This window comes from Podarcis filfolensis, assembly GCF_964270895.1.
Source record: "Podarcis filfolensis genome assembly, chromosome: 9".
Classification (NCBI taxonomy): Eukaryota; Metazoa; Chordata; class Lepidosauria; order Squamata; family Lacertidae; genus Podarcis; species Podarcis filfolensis.
In genome coordinates, this window is record NC_139610.1 from 3,076,365 (window position 1) to 3,098,150 (window position 21,786).

Here is a 21,786-nt window from a genome sequence, read left to right on the forward strand (position 1 = left end):
CAGGGCAAAATCCTCCCGGGCATTTCGGGCGGGAGGGATCTTCGTCCGCAGCAGCTTCCTGTCGCGTCACGGCGCCCCTGGTGCAAACTCGGGCATAGACTCCCGCCTGCACAGACTCTTGCACTCAATGGCACGCAGACTCTGCACGCTGCTCTTGGTCGGAAAGGGGCTTCCTCTCTCTCGGCTCCTGCCTCTGGCTCGGGGCCGCCTCTCCCCTCCCCTCCCTCCCTTCCGCAGGCCAGAAACCCAGCAGCGCCCCGGAGGGCCTGCGAGATGCCGGCGTGTTTACATCGAGGAAGCTCCCGAACCTATTTCTCGCCAGGCCCTTCTCCGGCTGGGCAGGAGCCCGAGCTGCCCATCGGCAACGGAGAGATGGTCTATAGAAAAGGTCGGAGCAAAGAGGGAAATCCGCGTTCTCCGCTGTTCGAGTGAAATGCCTTTCTTCTTGTTCTGGGGCGGGTTGCGCGAGAGACGACTCTTCCTACAGTTGGCTGAGGCTGCGTGCAAAGGCTGCGGGCGAGGAAATTGCTCTGCGCTGGGCGAGGCGCCGCGGAGGCGGAGCAGTTGAAGCGGGTCCGATGGCCGCATCCAGGGCGGGCAGGGTTCTGGGCAGGGGATTTTTGGGGAGGGAAGAAACAGCCGGGGCCCCTCCTGGTCCCCAGTCCGCCCTCTCCTGCTGGGCCTGCACTGCAGGGCTGTCGCCGCTCTCTCAGCCAGCCTGCGGGGCTTCAGCCGTGGCGGGCGACAGCCGAACGGGACCTCCTCGTTGCTCAGGATTTCAGCCTCGCCCTGATCCGCAACTGGCGGCCTTAGTTGCAGACCGGACCTCAGCTGCCTCCCTCCATGCTGTCAATGCACGGGCATACGAAATGTGATTTAAAATAAATATTTAGGGCTTTGACTCTTCCTCCATCCCCACTTTAAATGTAAAATCAGCCCTAATGACTCTTTGCTAATAAGCACAGCAGCGGCGCTAAGATTCTGTATGTCTCCTTTAAAAGTTTCCGATATTAACCCGGAAGTTGGTCTTGGCGTGTGAGTCGGCACTCTGTAAGTCTACGCCTACGCGCGACCTCCTTGCCCATAGAGATGCTGAGGGCTAGAGCGCGCCGCTCTGCCGCCCTTGCGGGCGTCGGGGGTGTTACTCTCAACGTTTCTCTCTCTAGGCCTGAGACGTTCAAAGGAGTCGCCGGCGGTGTCGTCACAGGTGCGCGACGGAGTGGAGGGTGGCGCTCCGGAGGCGTCGCTGCAGCCCGAGGGGAGCGACCCGGCGGGGGAAGCGCGGCGCGGCGACGACCACCAGCCAGCCTTAGCCGGTGAGTTCCGCCGCTGAGCGCGTCTCGGCCCTCGGGACCCGTTCCGGTTTCTAGATCCGCGGCTAGAACGGCGAGTGTGTGAACGCGGCGAACACGTGTCTCCCGCGCGGCAACGCTCCTCCGGGAAACGGTGGTAAGTTGCGCTCCCTGGCAAAAGTGGCGTCGGCCGCGAGTCCGGGTAAACGCATTATAGCCTGTATCAGCTTTTATGCTTTATTTTAACAGGCTATATAACTATATGTATAACTTATGTATAACTACATGTACATATGTGCGCGCGCGTGTGTGTATGTATGTACATACACATAGTGTATCTATCTATCTTTATATACTAATTATGTATATATATTTATATAGTTTTAATTCTAATCAATGTTTAATTGATTTTTAATAGTTTCCCCTCCCCTCATGTTTAGATGTACTTATTTTTATCTGTAAGCATTCTTGAGTCCCCTGTCAGGGGGGAAAGTGAGGTATAAATACATTAATAATAATAATATAATTAATAATATGAAGCATGAAACAGCAGACTCTATTTTTTGCCAGCTGCTCCTCCAGATTTCTGAGAAATCTTATTTGGTTGGCTGCTTGTGAAATAGCATACTTGTTTGTGTGCATGTTTGTGTGTGTGTTTTCTGCCAAGGTACCTGGAACAGTTACAGTTTTAAAATACTCCCTCCCCCAATGGTGCAAAATATAAAACAGAGTTCTCTTCATTTGATGGATGGGTCTTTTCCTTTGGGCATGCAGGTCTTTTGGTAGTCCAAAGGATCTGCCCATTCCCTCAAACCCTTAAGAAATTTTATTCCCATTCTGAATGTATTTGTTGCTTACAATAAATACCAGCATGCCTGGAATCATTAATGTTAATGGACTTGGGTGTATGGTGCTATTTATGCAGTGTTAACTTAATAGTTTTGTCTTTAATGCTCAGCAGGGTGTTTAACTATATTTTTATTGTATCAACTTTTGCTTTGTTAGTCCTGCCTTTTTAAAAGGACATGTAAAACACTATTTTTAATTAATTTCTAGAATTTGTTGGAAGAGGATCAATTCTATAACAGTCTCTGAAGAAAGATACTGCTATCTTGGAAGAAATGGTGGTTTTCACATGTAACGCATGTGGAGAGTCTGTGAAAAAGGGACAGGTTGAAAAGCATGTAATTGTGTGTCGCAATTGCCAATGCCTTTCTTGCATGGATTGTGGTAAAGATTTCTGGTAGGTTATCAGAGTCTTGTTTCATTATTTGGTGGTAACAACTCATTGTTATTGCTATTGTTTATATCCTGCCCTTCCTCCCAAGGAGCTCAGTGCAAAAATCTGCAATGAAACTGGTTTGGTGTTATAAGAACAAGTGGGCACAAGCCTTAGACCAACAAATCCCCTTTGAATGTTGAAAGGTGTCAGTCAGCTGACGTTATGGTGACAGTCCTGCCCACCTGTCATAAGTTACTATATGGAGGGTGGTGGACTGATGGGTCCAGCCCACTGGTTAGATATAGTTTTCCACTCCTGAGTAGGATGGTAAAAAATGCAAGGGGGGGAGGGAGGGAGAACTGCCAAAAACGTCTTCTTTAAAAGTTGAAGCTAATGCATAAAAAATTAGTAAAGTCATCATAAATAGAATCGTTTAAAGAAAATAAGAGTAGCAGAATAAAATCTGATTTACAGTAACAAGATCACCATAAAATACAAGCATCTCCCTGGCCATGCAAGGTGGAACCCTCAAGAAATCTCAAAGGGTGAAGGCAGTAGCCTTTGATTGTACAAGAAATGGCTGAAGAACATTTGGCTGTCTGAATGCATTCCCATTCGTGTTACTGAGTGCTTGATTTGGCCTGGGAGGAAGTCTGAGGTGGCAAGTAGCTTTGACCTTCCCTGCAACCTGAGAGAGATGGAGCATTTATGACTGGGAAGCCAAACTGAACTGTTCTTTTGCCTGTAGTGGGCTATATTGCAAAATGCTGGAAACTACTCTCTCTCGGCACCCGCAGCCTGCAACAGGATATAACTGTGAACTGCACTGCAGGGTTAATTTGTGCTATTTTCTCAGTCACGCTGATGTGGGATAAAGGCAACGGATGACATTACAGGATTCTATGTGGATATGCAAGCTTTTGTGCTATTGCTGCACAACTTGGCAAATGGTGGATTCGGCTTGGATTTTAATTCTAAGTAGTGCTGTTAATTGAAAATCTATGTAAAAAGTGAACAGTGGTACCACTAGAATAATAAGAACTACTGAAGCCGAGCGGTCTCCAAATGATGACCTTGACCTTAATGCTGACCCGACATTCTTCTGACAGTTTTGCCCCTTTAAATAAAACCTTTTTGTTTAAAGAAGAAGCTGCGCATGAGTTACTGAATTGATGCCCCGTGTGTGATTTAATTTTATGTGCAGCCTAATCTTGTGCGGAGTTACATTGGCATAATCGCATATAAGGATTAGGCGTGCTTAGCTCTATATAGAATTACAGGCCAGCTTCTGCCAGTCATAGTTCTTTCTGGATTAGCTTGAGCCGTGGCTTCTCTGGGAATTAAGGCTGTTCAATATATCCAGAGCTGAAATCTTCCTACTGTGCTATAAGTGTTGTGCTATAAACTAATCTTAAGATGTATTTTAATTAATTGATTGCCTGTTTTTATGTTCTTTGTATACTGTGTTAGTTTTGTGATGTTAGCCACCCTGAGCCCGGCTCCTGCTAGGGAGGATGGGGTACAAATAAAATTACTATTGTTGTTATTATTATTACTACTACAACTACTATGGCTTTTTACCTATGCTGTTCTTAATATTTAAGGGGTGATGATTATAAATGTCATGTGAAGTGCCTAAGTGAAGACCAGAAATATGGTGGCAAGGGTTATGAAGCCAAAGCTCACAAAGGAGATGTCAAACAGCAGGAATGGATTCAGGTAAAAACAAGTGCACACATAAGCATGGTGATATGCCATTTAATTTACAGGGAAAGCTGTGTACAGTACTGATTGTTTTTCCCTTTTCCCTTTCAACCAGTGGTCTCTGATGCAATTTATACCTCAGATCAAAACAATAGAAGAATACATTTAAAAATCAGACAATAAGAAAACCCACCAACACTACATATGATTATCTAACTTCACCCGTCAAATGTTTGGGGAACAGGACACCTTGCAGCAGGTGCACACTGAATGCAAGAGTAGATGCCAGCTTGTTGGTTTGGGAGGGCATTTCATAGTCAAAGGAAAGCCCTGTTTCTGCCCATCTGACAGAAGAGGGCCTTGGCTGCCAAACTCAGCTCATGGGCTGGTGCAGTCCTTCAGATACTAAAGTCACAGGCCATTCAGAGCTTTTAACCAAAACCAGCACTTTGTTGGCTGCCATGTTCTGAAGCATTTGAAGTTTTTTAATTGATTGGTTGATATTCCAGCAAGAAGCAATACGTTTCATACCAGCCCAAGGTGGCAAAATGCATTCTTAGTCACATGTGTCCATATGTGTCACATGTGTCCATATGTGTCACATGTGTCCATATGTGAGACTATATTGAAAACACCTTCCAGCTACAGACTTGAGCCTTGACTAAATACAACCCCATTTTGAAAAGATTGTGTGTTTCCTTGGGGGTCACCACCTTAATCTTGCCCTGACTGAGCTTCACTTTATTAGCCCTTGCACATCCCATCCCTCACTTGAGCTGCCTGTGTTAAGAGTTTCCAGCCCCCACCTAGATTTGTTGAGAACGATAAATAATGCTGAGTGTCATCTGCATAATGGTAATGACCCTTCACTCCAAATGTCCAAACTACTTCACCAAGTGGTTTTGTGTAGATGTTAAATAGTATTGCAGCGGGTGTGGGTGTGGAAATGGAAACTAGATCCTTGTGGTACTTTGCAGCATAAACATCATGAGACAGTGTGAACTAATACAGAGTTTTTATCTTACTCCTACTAGTGTTACCTAGCCAAAATGTAGTTGTAAAATGTCAATGTATTGATTGTCATAGGCGAGCTTTCAGGCTCCGTGTGGGCCATTGTTTTTATCTGCAGTGAACATAAACACCCCAGAAGCAATAACACAATTCCCAAACCTCCAGACCCTGATGCAGACAGGAGAAATGGACAGATTTAAACCTGCGATGTGTATAGCATACATCTGATTTTCAGTGCATCAGACTTGTGATTTAAGTATGTTGTGTCTCAGATGCAATCATTCCCACTTCCTTTTGTAGAAGATTCATCAAGCGATAAAGGAAACCAACATTAACCCCAAAGTTCGAGATATTTTGGAGCAGATGTATACCTATGACAACATTCCAAGAAAAAAGGGCAAGTTTCAGGTATGCTTAGAAGTAAGCTTAGAAGTTGGACTCCTGCTTCCATCATCCCTGACCATTGGCCACTGTAGCTGGGGCTCTGGGAGGCCACCATGTTGGCTACCCCTTCGCTAGAAAGCGTCACCAGAATCCTCCAGGCTCAGGGGTTCTGCTGCAGGCAAGTTGATTTGGCAATTTACAACGCCCTTTGTTGGCAGAGTGGGGGTGGGCATTTCTTGACAGCCCCTTTCCCTCATATTCCCACTGTTGCTCTCACCGTCCATTCTTGTTGCTGCAGCTGTGCATTCACAAAATGCAGTGATAAACACCACGGTGCTTTAAAGTGAGTGGGAGCAGCACATGCATTCAAGGGCTGCAGTAGGATGATTCGCTGCTTTGATCTGCAACGGGCACAGAAAAGTGATCAAAGAGGTTAAGTGAGGCAAAACGGTTCAGGGAGTGCAAAGCAAAGAAGTTTGCAAACGTGTACTTCAAAGCTAATTGAAAGGCCGCCCTAAATACAGACATTTTTCAAGAGAGGCGCTTAATGCAGTTGAAACATGAGCACTGAATTGAGATAGCTACCAGCTTCAGGGGCTTCCTGTCAGGAAATTGGTGCCTGTCCTTGGCTGCATGATCTCCGCTGCCTTTCCATAGCCCTGTTCACACCTCAACCTGGGCAGCTAACACATGGGAAGTGGAATGGGGCTGCACCTCCTGGTTCCACCCCTTGAAATCCATGAACTGAGTATACATTCTTGCCAAAGGGAATGTCTCTGCGTTACCAACCTGTAACTCATAGGCAGCTCTTTGCAAGCAGACACACGCACAGCCTGGCATTGCCCTCCACTCCATCTGCCATGTGTGAGCCCCACATACTGAAATAATACATGACTTGGGCTCATGTCAACTGCGCTGGAACTATTTTGCCACTAGCAGGTTGTGATTCTAATGTGTATTACAGTTCTACCTGTGACTGTTACTGAATGCAGCAGAGGATGTTTCGCATGTATAGCTTGGCATCTGCCTCTAATTAGATTCTGAAGAAAGGGGCATGATTGCTGGGTCCCATTTGTCCATGCCATCCCATCCTGTGGCCCTTCTGCCGATCTGAATACTGCAAAAGTGTCTTGCTGACGGATCAGTGCATAAATAGAAATTCTGCTGTTTTCTACCTAAACAGAACTGGATGTCTAACAGTTTGAAAATACATAGCACTGCACTGCAGGACCAGGTGTGGGACATTTTTTCACAAGCTACCAGAAAGGTAAGCTAACTGGAAACTGTTTAATGGAAGCAATGTTTCATAGTCAAAAGTCCACAAATTGTGGCTGAGCTTGTAGCCAGTCTTTCTTTTCTATTAGCCAGCTAAGGCCAGTCATCCCACAATATCAGTGGGCCTTTAGGATTGCCTCCTAAATGGATTGCTAGTTGTACTCATTTGCTTAATAAATAATTGCTTTTAATAACCTGGTAGGCTTCCCTTTCCCCTCCATGTGCAGAGTTCCTCTTTTGCAATAGAGAAATGTGCTGCATATGCATTTCTTAGTTTAATGTCCACACAGATAACAGTAATGCTGTCTTTAAGGGCTCGTGTGAACTGAAGTTAGGAACTTTAAACTTCTGGGACAGTGTCTTCCCAAAAGCTTCTGCAGCTTTTTGCTTTGCAGGATATAGATGAAGTAATAATAATAATAATAATAATAATATTTTTTATTTATACCCCGCCCTCCCCAGCCAAGGCCGGGCTCAGGGTGGCTAACAAGCAATAATAAAAACAAGTTGAATGAATACAACTTAAAAACAAAATTAAAATACATTAAAATATTGAAACATTAAAATATTAAAATGTAGCCTCATCGCAGGAGGAGAAGGAAAAGAAAAAAGAAAGAGAGGGAGGGAGGGAATCAAATTGGCTCCAAGCCAAAGGCCAGGCGGAACAACTCTGTCTTACAGGCCCTGCGGAAAGAAATCAGATCCTGCAGGGCCCTGGTCTCATGAGGCAGGGCGTTCCACCAGGCCGGAGCCAGTGTTGAAAAGGCCCTGGCTCTGGTTGAAGCCAATCTAACCTCCTTAGGGCCTGGGACCACTAGGGTGTTGTTATTTATGGACCTTGAGGCTCTCCGTGGGGCATACCAGGAGAGGCGGTCCCGTAGGTACGAGGGTCCTAGGCCGTGAAGGGCTTTAAAGTAGCCTAAGATAAAGCAAGAAAGAATTGGTTATTTGGGATGAGGGTCCGGGGGGTGGGGGGGAATAGCCCAGAAGTAGAGGGATGGATTTTTCACCACCTCCCTCCACACATTCAGAAAAGCCCATTGCAAGTCCCACATCCTAGAAAGATACTGATTATTTTTTGCTGGTGGTACTTGTGAGTGTACCTTCTCATTGCACCAAAAAGCAATTCTGTGTTTTGCTTAAAGCAGGGAGGGGGAACCATTTTGGCTCCATGGGTCAGATCCTTATCAGGGCCAGATATGACAAGTGGGCAGGATTACTTCCTAGAATAAACTACTGAAGTCCCCCCTGCCCCAACTTTTTGACTAGGGGGTCTCATCATAGCGATGTATAAGCCCTCTGCATCTTCCCAACAGGAGACAGCTGAAAACCAGTCTGCAAACAGTGAAGTTATGCCAACGCCATCAGAAGACAACCAAGTAAAAATGGAGAAACCTGCAAAGAAAAAGAATAAAAGGGAACAAAAGGAAGAGAGGAAAAAGGCAAAAGAAATAAGGTTGCAAGTTCAGCCAGAGGGCCTAGATCTCAAAAAAAGTAAAAAGTCTAAGAAAGAAGAGAGAGAAAATGAGAATGGAAATATTTCCAAAAGGAATGGCTTGAAGTTGACAAAGCAGCAGCAAGCAGATGTTTCAGCTGAACTGGAAATGAATGGAAACGGTGTCAGTACAAAAGAGGCAGGGACCAAAGCAAATGGGAAGAAACGCAAGCGTAACGTCTCTGAAGGTATCAGACTTGCAGTTCTTGCTTCTAGGTATGAGGTGCAGTTTGGGAAAAAGGACAGTTTGTAGTATATAGGATGTACGGTATATAAATCAGGATAAATTTCAGTGCTTGGATTGAAATCTGGGTGAGAGTGACAGCCTTAGGGACATCCTGATTTCTTTTTTTTTTTAAGAAATATTTATTAAGATTTTACAACAACAAATATACAAAAACACATAATAAAAGAAACAAAAAAATAAGAACAAACACACACACAAAAAAAGAAAAATCAAAAACAATTCTTTTTCATTACTTAAAACTCATTTGCTTGTTTCTTTGACTTCCTCACACCTCCCCTTCTTGTATTCCCATTTAAATAATCAAATCAGCAAATCCTTACCCTCTTTCATTTATCTTATCTCTATAACTTAACATTTTATAACTCAGTATTTTCATCCATTATCAATTCATTTTTGCATATTCTTATTAACTTTGTTGCTAATACCACTTACTTCCAATCCAACATCATTTTAATTATGTTTTTACCTATTTATACCCTTTTTCCATATTCTTAAAGCATTACAGCTGGAAACCACTTAATTTCTATCCAACATCATTCTAACATTCGTTAATTTTACAGTATTTCTGTAGATAGTCTTTAAATTTCTTCCAATCCTCTTCCACCGACTCTTCTCCCTGCTCTCGGATTCTGCCAGTCATTTCTGCCAATCCCATATAGTCCATCACCTTCATCTGCCATTCTTCCAGGGTGGGTAAATCTTGTGTCTTCCAATACTTTGCAATAAGTATTCTTGCTGCTGTTGTAGCGTACATAAAAAAAGTTCTATCCTTCTTTGGCACCAATTGGCCGACAGTGCCCAGAAGGAAGGCCTCTGGTTTCTTCAGGAAGGTATATTTAAATACCTTTTTCATTTCATTATATATCATCTCCCAGAAAGCCTTGATTCTTGGGCAAGTCCACCAAAGGTGAAAGAATGTACCTTCAGTTTCTTTACATTTCCAACATTTATTATCGGGCAAATGATATATTTTTGCAAGCTTGACTGGGGTCATGTACCACCTGTATATCATTTTCATAATATTCTCTCTTAAGGCATTACATGCCGTAAATTTCATACCTGTGGTCCACAACTGTTCCCAGTCAGCAAACATAATGTTATGTCCAACATCTTGTGCCCATTTAATCATAGCAGATTTCACCGTTTCATCCTGTGTATTCCATTTCAACAGCAAGTTATACATCCTTGACAAAATCTTAGTTTCATCCTGATTTCTACCCATCTCTGTCGCGAATTCTCTGCGGCGCTTTAGCAGAAATGCTCAGAGTTCCAGGTTCTTCAGTGCAGTATATTGTAAGCTATATATACAGATATCTACAGGCTATAACACACGAGCAGTTCATACAGTCAAGCAGAGTACCTGGCTGCACCTTAAGGCAAATAGGAAGACCTTTCTATCTCTCTCTCTGACCACACTCTTCTACACCACCCACTTACTGCTGGACAGGTTTCCCCTTTAAACCGATGACAGCCAATCAACTGACACACATTACTGCTGAGTCTTTCTGACCCAGCACTTCCATAGAAAGTATTGCAGGCTGACTGCATCAGCCAGTTGCATCAGCTAGCAAACTCAAGCCTGCAGACTTGCTATCTCACACAGCATTCTGTGAATCCCGACAATCTCATCTGACAATGTCAATCCTTTTCTGATTTTTCCTTGTTGTAGGAGGTTTTTATGAAATGTCAGGCAGAGCAGATTTTAGATTTAACCACTATTCCAATTTTGGTGGGTTCCCTAATGATTCTGTTACTGGACTTCCTGACGCTTATTTTGACTGTTTCTCTCCCTGTAAATCCCACCCCAGATGTTGACGAATCTCCCATTGCACAAAAAAGAATGAACAATTCAGAAACCGAAGAAAATGAGGATCAGCTTCAAGGTAACCTTCGCTTGGATGCTTAGCAGTTTGCCAACTATGAGCTAGATCTGTTTGTTGATGGCAACAATGACGTAGCACCTTAGTCAATATAATTATTAGAATCATTGTTAAAGTATAAGGGAGAGTTGTAACATTTATAAGGACATAGTTCCCTTGTCTTGAAAGTGGGTTAGTGAGTACCAGGCTTAGATAACACAGGATATTCATGTCCAAGGAGGACAGGGGCTTATAATTTTGTGGGTGGCAATAGTAATAATAGTAATTTTATTATGTGTCCCCCACCCATCTGACTGGGTTGCCACAGCCACTCTGGGTGGCTTCCAACATATATAAAAACATAATAAAAAATTACACATTAAAAAGCTTCCCTATACAGGGCTGCCTTCAGATGTCTTCTAAAGGTTATATAGTTGATGATGGTGGTGGTGGTGATGGTGATGGTGATAATAATAATAATAATAATAATTTATTTATACCCCACCCATCAGCTTGGGTTTCTCCAGCCGCTCTGGGCGGCTTCCAACAAAATATTAAAATACAGTAGTCCATCAAACATTAAAAGCTTCCCTAAACAGGGCTGCCTTCAGATGTCTTCTAAAAGTCTTGTAGTTGTTCTCTTTGACATCTGATGTGAGGGCATTCCACATAATAGGCGCCACAACCAAGAAGGCCCTCTGCCTGGTTCCCTGTAACTTGGCTTCTTGCAGTGAGGGAACCACCAGAAGGCCCTCAGATCTAGACCTCAGAGTCTGGGCTGAATGATGGGGGTGGAGACGCTCCTTCAGGTCTACTGGGCCAAGGCTGTTTAGGGCAAAATGACATACCATTGGTTGGATGGAGCCAGAGCAGGGAGAACACAAGTCCACTTGTACAATGAGTCTTTCCTGCCCTCTCAGTCTCAACCCAGCCCTGCTAGAACAAGGCTGCCTCTGGCTAATTTTTGCCGTCTTCCATCTCCCACTGTTACCACAGCCAGGCCTTTCCTGAAGCTTCCCAACATTGAGAAGGCTTGGTTGGGGGCAGGGGACGACAATGGGGTCTGCGAGGGGGTGGGGAATGTTCTGCTAGACAAGCAGATGCTGGTACATGCAAGCTATATGGCTATTTAATCTGTTAGGAACAGCCAGACCAAGTCTCAGTTCATTTTGTTTCCTTTCTTTTTAAATCTTCTTTTCCTGAACAGAGGAATCCTCTCCAGCTTGCAGCCCACATTTTGCCGAAATGCCAGCAGGGGTTGGCCCCAGAAAATCCACTGTCACAGTTTTCAAGTGTTATAGAGTTAACTAACCTGGTGTGCCAGTGGAAGCGTGTGCAAGGGCTATTCCCCCCCCCATGAGCCCCCTGCGCCCCCCAATACACTCTGGAGGGTCAGACAAGCCCTAGAGCAGTGGGAGGAAAGGGGGCAGAATCCCACCTGGCAAGCAAAAATTCTTGCACTGACAGAGCAGTCAGAAGAGTCTGACGTCAAATCCCTCCCTAAGCCTCTAAATGTTTGTAGTAGATCACATCGGGTAGAAAATGTATGTAGGTTATTATAGTGAGTTTGGCTGTTTATATTTACAGATGAGGTTTTTTAAAATAACCACTGGAAAAAGTTGGTCATTTCTCCAGGTGGATGCAGCTGGCGGTTTTCTGGGTTGGAACCAGCCAGGTGTATTTCCCTCTGAGCTAGAGAGGCATAGGGACCGGCTGCTGATTTCAAATACGAAAGTGTGGGCAATGAGGCCTTATTCATGGTTGTTGCTTTTTAAAAAAAACCTCCTTATTGCTTGAGGAGTAATACTTCCTTATTGATTGATTTATAACCCATTCTCCCTTGTTCACATAATCCTGCGCTGCTGTGCTTGGCAATATTTCAGTTTCCAAAATCATCTCAGTGCAGCAGGTTGCTTAGCAAGCAGGGCATTACTAACCTGACCAAGGAAACATTTGAAAGTGGTGTTAGGTTTCCATAGTGACCTGGCCAAAATGCATGGGGATAATTTATTTTATTCTCTCTTCTTTATCTTTTTACAATTTTTTACAGGTAAATTCAGTTGGAAGGGAACTATAAAAGCTGTTCTGAGGAAAGCACCTGACAATGAACTGCCAATGAAAAAACTAAGGAAGAAGGTATATTGGAGCGTCTTCTGAAACCCAGAGTACAAGGCCGGGCAAAGTTCCCCTGCACAAGCACCACTGGAATAAATATTTGTATACTGCCCTTCATCCGTAGATCTCAGGGCGATTCACAGCATGTTTTCCTTATTTCCTTATTTCCAAATTATTTCATAATTTGCCTGTTTAAAAAATAAAGACAAAATTGTACTGTTCAGGGAACGGTTCCCTATCGTAGAATCAAAGAGTTGGAAAGTACCCTTCAGGCTCAACTGGTCAAACCCCCTGCAATGCAGGGATCAGAAGGCAAAAATAACTTTGCACATGCTCTATCCATTTGGCCCTTGAAGCCTTTCAAGGAAACACACACACACGTCTTGCTCTGGGGAGAAAGCACTCTGCATATGGTCAGGGGCACGCAACGTGCAACGCGGGACCCTTACTGCCAAGCAAGAAAACGCTGCAAGGCTCGAGAACAGGAAGGGAAAGGCCTGATCCAAGAAGGGCCAACTCTGAGGCTTCTCTGAGGAAACGGAGCAGGCTCCAGAACAGCTGCCCACCTCATCACCTCCCCTCAGGCTGCTGCCTAACTCCAGCGCCCTACCTTGCCCGACTCACTGGATTCAGTGAGGTTTTGTGTAGGAGAATGTACCTTGGATTGTGCCCTAACTTTTAAAAAACCTGTGCTTCTGTGAGCACAACCATTTGCCAAATTCCAATTTAAATGAGCAGTTGCTAAACCATAGTGCTGCCCCCTTTCTTCTCTGATGAACTTCTGCTATTCCACCAACAGCATTTAGCACCTTTTGTCCAAAGGCCTTGTGTGCTGATTGCATTTAAAATATATATGTTCTGGGCAGGTGGGATGGTCCTAAGCATTCTACAACTCAACAGCTAAGCCAATGTTTAGGAAAGCTCCTGTACAGTCGTACCTCTGCTTATGTATCCCTCCAGTTACGTAAACTTCAGGATACGTAAGTGGCAAACCCGGAAGTATATTTCCGGGTTTTTGCTGCGCATGCATGTGCAAAAGCACTCTACCGTGCCACACGCGTGTGCAGAAGCAGTCTCTCCAGTTGCAAAAACCTTGGGATCCAGCCGGACCTCCGGAACGGATCCTGTCCACAACCGGAGGTACCACTGTAATGCAACTGAAGACTTGGTTGTGTAACTAATAGCTATGGCAGTTTCAAAAACTGTCAGCCTAGATTTAGCTCAGGTTTTCTTTCTTTTAATTCATAATGTTACAAATGGAGAAGTGACAGCTAGTCAGATGCCACCAAGCACATAGAAAGGGCCTCATTCCCCCAGCTGCCCCTGTCTTCAAAGGTGGCAGCACAGGGCTCTGCCGGAAGATCTTAACATGTGGGCAGGCTGCTATGGGAGAACATGGCCCCTTCGGACCTTCCAGAGCTCTAAAGTAAAAAACCAGCGCTGGTTTTGTGCCTGGAATTAGAGACTGGGAGCCAGTGCAGGCTTTAAAGCCCAAGTGGAATATGACAGAACTTGATGGGGCTTGCTTTGGAGTTAGATGCTTCATATTCCAGAAAATACACTTAAGCTGATAATGGTGTGAAAGGTTTGATGTAACTTCTTTTTGTCTCTTCTTTTTTCTTGTGCAGGTTTTATCACAGTATTATGCAGTGGCAGGTGATCATCATCATAAGGCTGAAGAAGAAATTCTGGCCCTGTTCAATAAGAAAGTCAGCAGCAATCCTAAATTTAGAGTTTTAAAGGAAAAGGTTAAGCTTATAAAATAGCTTTTTAGTTCTAAAATAAGGATTTTTAATATGTCCCCAGTTTTGTTATCAGATGTAAAGAGATTTTTCAGATGTATATGGCAGCAAACCTTGCCTGTATTTGATTGTGAATTTCCTTTTATTTCACATACAGTTTGTACTGATTAAAAGTTACTTTTAGGAAAAAATGTGGTTTTAAAATATATATATATATATAATGACAATCTTTCTATTGCTATTTATAAAAGTTTAAGTTATGGTTATGATCACACCCACGAGCTACTGGGTGCGATCCCATGGTCAGAAATACTCAAAGAGAAGGGAGTCCAAGAAGGATGTGAGTTTCTGAAAGGAGAAATATTGAAGGCCCAAATGCAGACAATAGCAACAAGAAAGAAAAGTGGGAGGCATCTGAGGAAACCAGTGTGGCTGCATAAGGAGCTTGCAGATGAGCTGAGAGTTAAGAAGGGCATGAATAGGAAAGGGGAAATCACAAAGGAGGAGTATACACAAGTAGCCAACAGTTGCAGGGGGGGAGTCAGGCTGGCTAAAGCTCAGAATGGGCCATAAATGGTTCTCTTCTAATCACAGAATAGAACTTTTAGATACAACTCATTTTTTAAAAAAAAACCTACTGCAATGTACCCAGTGAAAGAAAGTTTACTCTGAAGTATGTGTGTTTTTGTAAAGAAATAAATCACACTAGCTCTGCACCCAATAGTGAAGGGTCTCGTTAGCAAGTATTTCCACGCCTAAACCCAGAAAGCTGTACAGAATCTTTATCTATCTTACAGTGGTGGACAATGTGATATCTCTATGAATCCCTGCTCCCCATGTAGCTGGATTGTTTGAACCATATTGCAGTGGTCCCAGATAGCATGTTTCAATTTCAGCTGAGACTTTACATTAAGCAATACACAGTCCCAGTAATACTCCGCAGAAAAGTCATTATTGATGTCAGTTTCCACTTAGGTGGCACAGTACAATTTGGAACAGGGGAAAAATATAGCTGGACAAAACAGGTTGGCGTAAGTCAAGGTGTGGAAGCCATTTTCCAAAATAGCCACTGACAGTCTTCCTAGAGAGCCTTTCTCATGAACCATGGCACCTGCATCCACAAACTGAAGGTCAAACTATAGGTTTTGGGGTGTAACGGAGCCAATGGTTACACCTCTAAAGTTATCAACAAAGAAGCTTCTACAAGTTCTACAGCAAGGTATCAAAACCTAGGTGGGGAAAAAAATATTTCTGGTTCCCTAGCAACTTCACAAATTGTTGTTGGTATAAACTAACTTGTCAATCTGGCAGTCTAGGAACCCAACTCTGAACACCAACAGAATGACATTCTTTTTATATCTCATACTGATTTCCTTTCCCGCAGATTAGCATATGTCTCCTCAATACAAATGTGTATATTTTTAACTATTGCGGTTATTGAACATTGATCTTCTCTCTCTTTGTGCTCTGCTTTGGCACTGCTTCTGCATTACTGGTCTGTTTCTTCTCTCTTTCCTCCCACTGAAAACTGATCGTCTCGCCTCCTGCTATTTTCTCATTGCGCCTGAACAACAGCGTCTCCAGTGGAATATACCTGGTGACCACTGGAGACAGAACCAGCGCATTGTTTCCCTCAGATACTTGAAAGCTGCAACAGTGTTCTGTAACAAGGAAACCAGAAAGCAAATATTAAACTTATTCACAGAAAGTTTGTAAAGGCTATATTGTTCTGTACATTGAGCTGCAGTCACAGGTTACCAGATCTCACAATCAATATATTCAAAATTTAGCCCTTCTCCCAATTAAGCTTTCGGGGGGGGGGGGGGAATCCTACACGCACAGAACAAGTCTAAGTTTCTTTTCTGCTCTGTTGGCCAAGGAGAGCAGATTAAGTTTCCCCTTAATACATTAACAGGAAGTGTTACTTTATATTCAGGTTTAACATTCAGCTGGGGAAGAAGATGTCTGCTGAGAAGCTTCTCCTTGCTTGCGTTAAGACAGTCAAACCAGCTTAATCTTACGTGTGGAGAAAATACGTTTTAATCTTGATATTCTGTTTACATTGACATTGAATAAAGATCTCTGAAAAGTTTCTGATTCAAGCATGACACTTTAAAAACAGGCTTCGTCAAACTGTTGGAGTCTTCAAGCAAGTAGCAGTCCCTAGAAGTCTGCAACTTAAGTCTGATCATTCATTAGTATGATCCTCCAACAGATTGTAAAAAGCTCCCAAACTTGTCACTCCTTAGCAAGGATGCTCCACACTAAAGCCTGGGTCAGAAGGGAAGGGAAGGGGCAATGCTGCTATTTAAACAATGGTTGGGTGCAAGCCCAATCGCCTTGTGGCATCTAGCAGAGTATGATGAGAGGAAATGCAGATCAGCTGCTATCAGACATTCGGCAATTGTTTAGTTTTGCTTCGTTTTTACAAGAAGAGACTATCCCCTAAGGGTGCTTCCAGAGAGGGGTCCCATATTGCAAAAGAGTCAGGTCTGATTTTTCAGCATCTGCTTTTGGCTTCTGTACATTCCCAGTGCTTCGGACATTAATGGTCATTGCTATTGCACAACATTTTGTCCACACTGGGTATTTTGTCCTTTCAGTCATTCCTCCACACCCTCCGCTGTCATTTTCTGTTCTAATACAGGTATTTCTGTACCTTTTTCAAATTTCCAAGCAAGTGCTTAAGAGCCAAATATATCCACCCTTAGTTATCTTGCTTTGCAGTACAAGGCTATTGTATTCTGGAGAAGAGTTACGCCTTTGCTCAGTTATGATAAGACTCGTTTTAACCAAGGTGTTTGTGTAGGCTTCCAGCCTCCCTTCTCAGATTGTGAACTTCAAGGAAACTTGCACATGTCTTTTGGCATCATGAACAGCCCCTGCAAATGAGCTGGCAGCAGAGGCAAGTATGGAGACTGGGGAGGGGAAAACCCCCACAAGACAGAACCCAGGGGCACTTCCTATGCTGCCGTGTTGTGTGGGACTCTGTGGTTCTCAGCCTGCTATGGGGTGCCTGGGAGAGTCATACACCAGCTGCGATGTCCAAGAAAGAATGCAGGAGATGCTGAGACTTATCAAATATGTGAGGAACACAAGACAGACATTGTCCTGAGGCAATTGGAGGACTTGGGAAGAAAGGAGGCAAGAAGAAACAGCTGAGTTTATCTTTTAAGAATTTGGGACCTCTATTCTCCCAAAATACTCTTGTTCAGACACAAGGGCAATTCTTCAATTGTGAACAAGGTTTAGACGAATTTCTGCATAATGTTATTCATGGGTTAGAACAGGTTCAGGCACCTGAGCATCTACAGCCTGGTAGGCTTGCGAATGTGATGGAGAAATTAAGGTTACTGAGGGGATGAGGACTGATACTTTCCGTAGGCTGTTATGGTTACGCAGAAACCAGCATCTGAGAGAAAACTTCTGCAGCTGGTTTTGCAGTGGTGGGAGCTGTTATCTCCAGCGTTAGATCTGTTACAAAAGAGGGTTTGGAAATTCAGAGACCCAAACAGACAGAAGAGTGGAAGCAAAAGATGAACAGGCACTTGATGCTGAAAATAGGTTAGTTATGTAGCAGCTGGAGACAAAAAAACTTCTTCATGCATCTGTACTGGGATGAGGTACATGTCTCCCAAGAGGGGTACAGCATCTTCCTTGGGGATCCACAATAAGGCCTGGGATGTGCATTCATGGATTATGAGGGGAGGGAAGCGAAGCACAGGCTGCTCCCCATCCCACCCCCAATCCTATTTAGTGTTGTGGCACAATGCGGTGAAAAACAGGAAAACGGGGACGGGGGGATAGTAAGCACCTTTGAGCATTGCAAGAAGCAAAGGGGAACTCATGGGAAATTCATGGGATCCAACAGTGGTAGCAACGTAGACAGACATCCTTTGGCGCATCATTGAATGTTTGGACTATGACAAGACCTGAAAAGGGAGAACTGTTTAATCAGGAGTGTTTGGCTCTGAATAAAGTTTGAAGTGACAGGAGAAAACTTATACCACATCACGCCATGGCGTGGCTTGGAGTTAAACACACTAAAATCATCCTGCTGCAGATTCTTTAAAATTACATTGAAAAAATGTTTCCTTTTAATACTCCCTTATTAAATCCCCAGTATCTCTCTCAGGATATAAAGAGAGTTAATTTCCCCCTCCAATAACATTCCAGGGCTCATCAATCTCCACAATCTGAAGATCCTAGTAGCTTAGAAGTCCTTCTTGTGCCAGTTTTGTTTCGTTCTGTTTTGGTTTTTAAAAAATCGCTGTTAATTTACAGACTAATATACTTCTACATACCTAAAGAGTCACTTGGGTATGTGTGGTAACCGGTACTTTTTTGGGGGTTTGCCATGTTTTGCTTGAAACCTAGGCACTCCACTACTAGCAAATAGAAAAGTATAAATGATGTTATCAAAAGTGCAGTGGGACAAAGAAAGACATAATAGTTTGGACACAACTATGTCCAAACATAGTGGTGCTGTGGTGCTGCACGCTGGGACTTTTCCACTACCCTTCCAACTATAGCAGACCCTCCAAGTGTCCCTATTTTCCAGGGACACTCCCGGATTAACAGAAGCTGTCCCAGTTTCCAATTTGATCCCGGAATGCCCCACTTTTCCTTACATCACCCCTATTTTCATTGGAGAAATGGCAGAGACTATAGAGTTATGCAAGCCCCGAGCCAAAGAAATAAGTAACCTTTAGAGGACACCTGAAGGCAGTCCTGTATGTTGCTGTTGTTTAGTCGTTTAGTTGTGTCCGACTCTTCGTGACCCCCTGGACCAGAGCATGCCAGGCACTCCTGTCTTCCACTGCCTCCCGCAGTTTGGTCAGACTCATGTTTGTAGCTTCGAGAACACTGTCCCACCATCTCGTCCTCTGTCGTCCCCTTCTCCTTGTGCCCTCCATCTTTCCCAACATCAGGGTCTTTTCCAGGCAGTCTTCTCTTCTCATGAGGTGGCCAAAGACTTGGAGCCTCAGCTTCAGGATCTGTCCTTCCAGTGAGCACTCAGGGCTGATTTCCTTAAGAATGGATAGGTTTGATCTTCTTGCAGTCCATGGGACTCTCAAGAGTCTCCTCCAGCACCATAATTCAAAAGCATCCATTCTTCGGCGATCAGCCTTCTTTATGGTCCAGCTCTCACTTCCATACATCACTACTGGGAAAACCAGGGCTTTAACTATACGGACCTTTGTTGGCAAGGTGATGTCTCTGCTTTTTAAGATGCTGTCTAGGTTTGCCATCGCCTTTCTCCCAAGGAGCAGGCGTCTTTTAATTTCGTCCTGTATGGGGAAGTTTTAATGTTTAATGCTTTATTATATTTTTGTATATGCTGGAAGTCGCCCAGAGTGGCTAGGGCAACCCAGTCAGATGGGCAAGGTATAAATAATAAAAATATGATGATGTGGATGAAACAGGACATCCCTATTTTCATCAGAGAAATGGTGGAGGGTGTGCTATAGCTCCTCTTTTCCTGGGAAAAGCTGTTCCTGGTGATCAGAGGAGAATTCAAGAGCATGAGGAGGGTTTTGGTTAGAAGGGGAAGCCCTTTACCTCCACAGAAACACTTTCTGCTTATGCACAGGGCAATTTGCATGCAAGGAGTATTATTACAGCAAACAGAAAATCCATTTGGTTCAAAAGATATCCTTCTTCTGACTCCCTATTGAATTTCCTCCATATAGGTATACTAACATAATCAAGTGTTTTGAACACTCGACAGTGTTATATAATGGCAAGTAATTATATGTAAGCAAATATGTATTTGAATTACGTACCCACGTTACCCTTTCATTCATTTTTCACTGCCACTTCCTTAAACAACGAGCTTCTCTCAGGTGAATCCCTTAAAAAGACAATCTACTTTTGTTAGAGTTTCCTTGTCTTCCACCATAAAACACACACTTGATTTTGCTACTGATAAAAATAGAGAGGGAGCCGACGTTTGATTTGTGCTAAGTAAATACTTAGAAAGTTGGGCCCACTCTGGACCCAACGGAGTGTAAGGACTATAGATCACTTGCCAACACCCCTTTCTTGGCAAAGGAGGTGCCAAGGGTGGTTGTGGAGCAGGTATTGCTGGATGAGACTGATTATTTAGATCTGGGCTCAGACCCAGTTGCTGAGCTGAATCAACCCTGGTCATGCTGATGAATGAGAGAAACCAACCCTTGGCACTTGTATTCTGGGGTTCCACGGGATACTGTTATCTCTTCAGTACTATTTAACATCTAAATGAAACCATAGGGAGTGGTCATTAGAAGTTTTGAAGCAAAGTGTTGTGAGTACACCGACAACACACGCAGCTCTGTTTCTCCATGCCATATCTATTAGGGCCAAGAAACTGTGCTTGAATCCTAGGAAGACAGAGGCTCTGTCAGTGAATGGTTCCCATGTCTGGGAAATAGGCGAGTTGCGTGTCCCGAATGGGATCTTTCTCTCTCTCTGAAGCATCAGGAGTGCAGCTTGGGAGCACCCCACATCTCAGCCACCGGTGGAGTGGTAAGCGATAGCCTGGCCATGCACTGATAAAATCAAAGCCAGCAGGTTCCGAGCACAAGGGCCCTCTTCCAGCAACTGGTATCTGGAAGCAATGCTGCCTCCAACTGTGGAGGCAGAGTAGAGGAGTTTTAGGTTCTTCTGTTCAATGCATGTTATATTCAAGATGGCTTTCCTGCCTCACTTAGGAAACAACAGAATTGGACTGGGAAGTGTCAGCAAAATGCATCGCCACTGGCAACGAACAGCTCATCTGTGAGCCAGAGTGTTTAAGCTGGACCAGTGAATCCTAAGCCCAAATCCACACTAGCCTTGGTAGACCTTGGGCTGGTCACTATTTCTCCACCAAGCTTTTGTGAGGATAAAGTGGAAGAAGCCTATGCGTTGTTTCCTGAGCTCCTTGGAGGAATAGAATCAATGTCTTTACACCTTTACACCTTACCCTGAGAACCAAGGGTCTGGACTCCAGAAGGGCCCCATTATTGGGATTAGATTTAAATGTTTTGGTCTATTTTAAATTGCATTTTCCCATATAGTATTTAAAATTTATATTTCTATATTGTAACAACAACGCTTGGCATGTCTTCTTTTTTAAAAAAATACATGCTAAAGGCAACTGAGGTGAGCAATTCTTGAAAGGTAGGTGAATGGCTATTGTGGTGAAAGGCAATCCTTTCTCCATTCAGCAATATTTTTCACAGATTACACAATTATTCCTCAGGCTTTTTTACTCAGCAAAAAAAATGCCATGAGGGATATTTGGAAACTTTTGCCAAAGCATGAAAGACTTTCCTTTCCTCATTTACCTTCCTCTTATCAACAAGAAGGGGTTTTTTTTAGTCTTGGATGTGAAATTTGGGAATTTTAACAACTTCTGCAGTGTAATAATTCTGGGTCCTTAGGCAGGAATGAGGAATGCCTGGAAATGAACAT

General features: G+C 43.7%; 1 protein-coding gene and 1 long non-coding RNA gene across 3 annotated transcripts in view; both read left to right on the plus strand.

Annotated features, from left to right (window-relative positions):
• The window catches only part of LOC310770353, a 571,729-nt gene that overhangs the window by 365,914 nt on the left and 184,029 nt on the right, over nucleotides 1–21,786 (plus strand). The gene's annotated exons all lie outside the window — the stretch shown is intronic.
• LYAR (Ly1 antibody reactive) lies at nucleotides 26–16,057 on the plus strand. Of its 2 annotated transcripts, none has more exons than XM_083630723.1 (10): nucleotides 26–388; nucleotides 1,167–1,316; nucleotides 2,349–2,535; nucleotides 4,119–4,233; nucleotides 5,530–5,637; nucleotides 6,797–6,880; nucleotides 8,205–8,571; nucleotides 10,439–10,513; nucleotides 12,540–12,625; nucleotides 14,233–16,057. In XM_083630723.1, the coding sequence occupies exons 3-10, from the start codon at nucleotides 2,414–2,416 to the stop codon at nucleotides 14,368–14,370; spliced, it is 1,095 nt and encodes a 364-aa protein (XP_083486849.1). In that variant the 5' UTR covers nucleotides 26–388; nucleotides 1,167–1,316; nucleotides 2,349–2,413; the 3' UTR covers nucleotides 14,371–16,057. The 2 variants fall into 2 exon arrangements, with proteins under 2 accessions (XP_083486849.1, XP_083486848.1); XM_083630722.1 differs by having other exon boundaries at nucleotides 98–388; nucleotides 1,167–1,449.

What these genes read in the sequence shown, in the direction of transcription:
- LYAR (XM_083630723.1), top strand. Translation starts at nt 2,414, where the DNA reads ATGGTGGTTTTCACATGTAACGCATGTGGAGAGTCTGTGAAAAAGGGA. An exon ending in CAAGCGTAACGTCTCTGAAG is followed by an intron (nt 8,572 to 10,438) that starts GTATCAGACTTG and finishes ATCCCACCCCAG; the next exon opens with ATGTTGACGAATCTCCCATT. An exon ending in AAATGAGGATCAGCTTCAAG is followed by an intron (nt 10,514 to 12,539) that starts GTAACCTTCGCT and finishes AATTTTTTACAG; the next exon opens with GTAAATTCAGTTGGAAGGGA.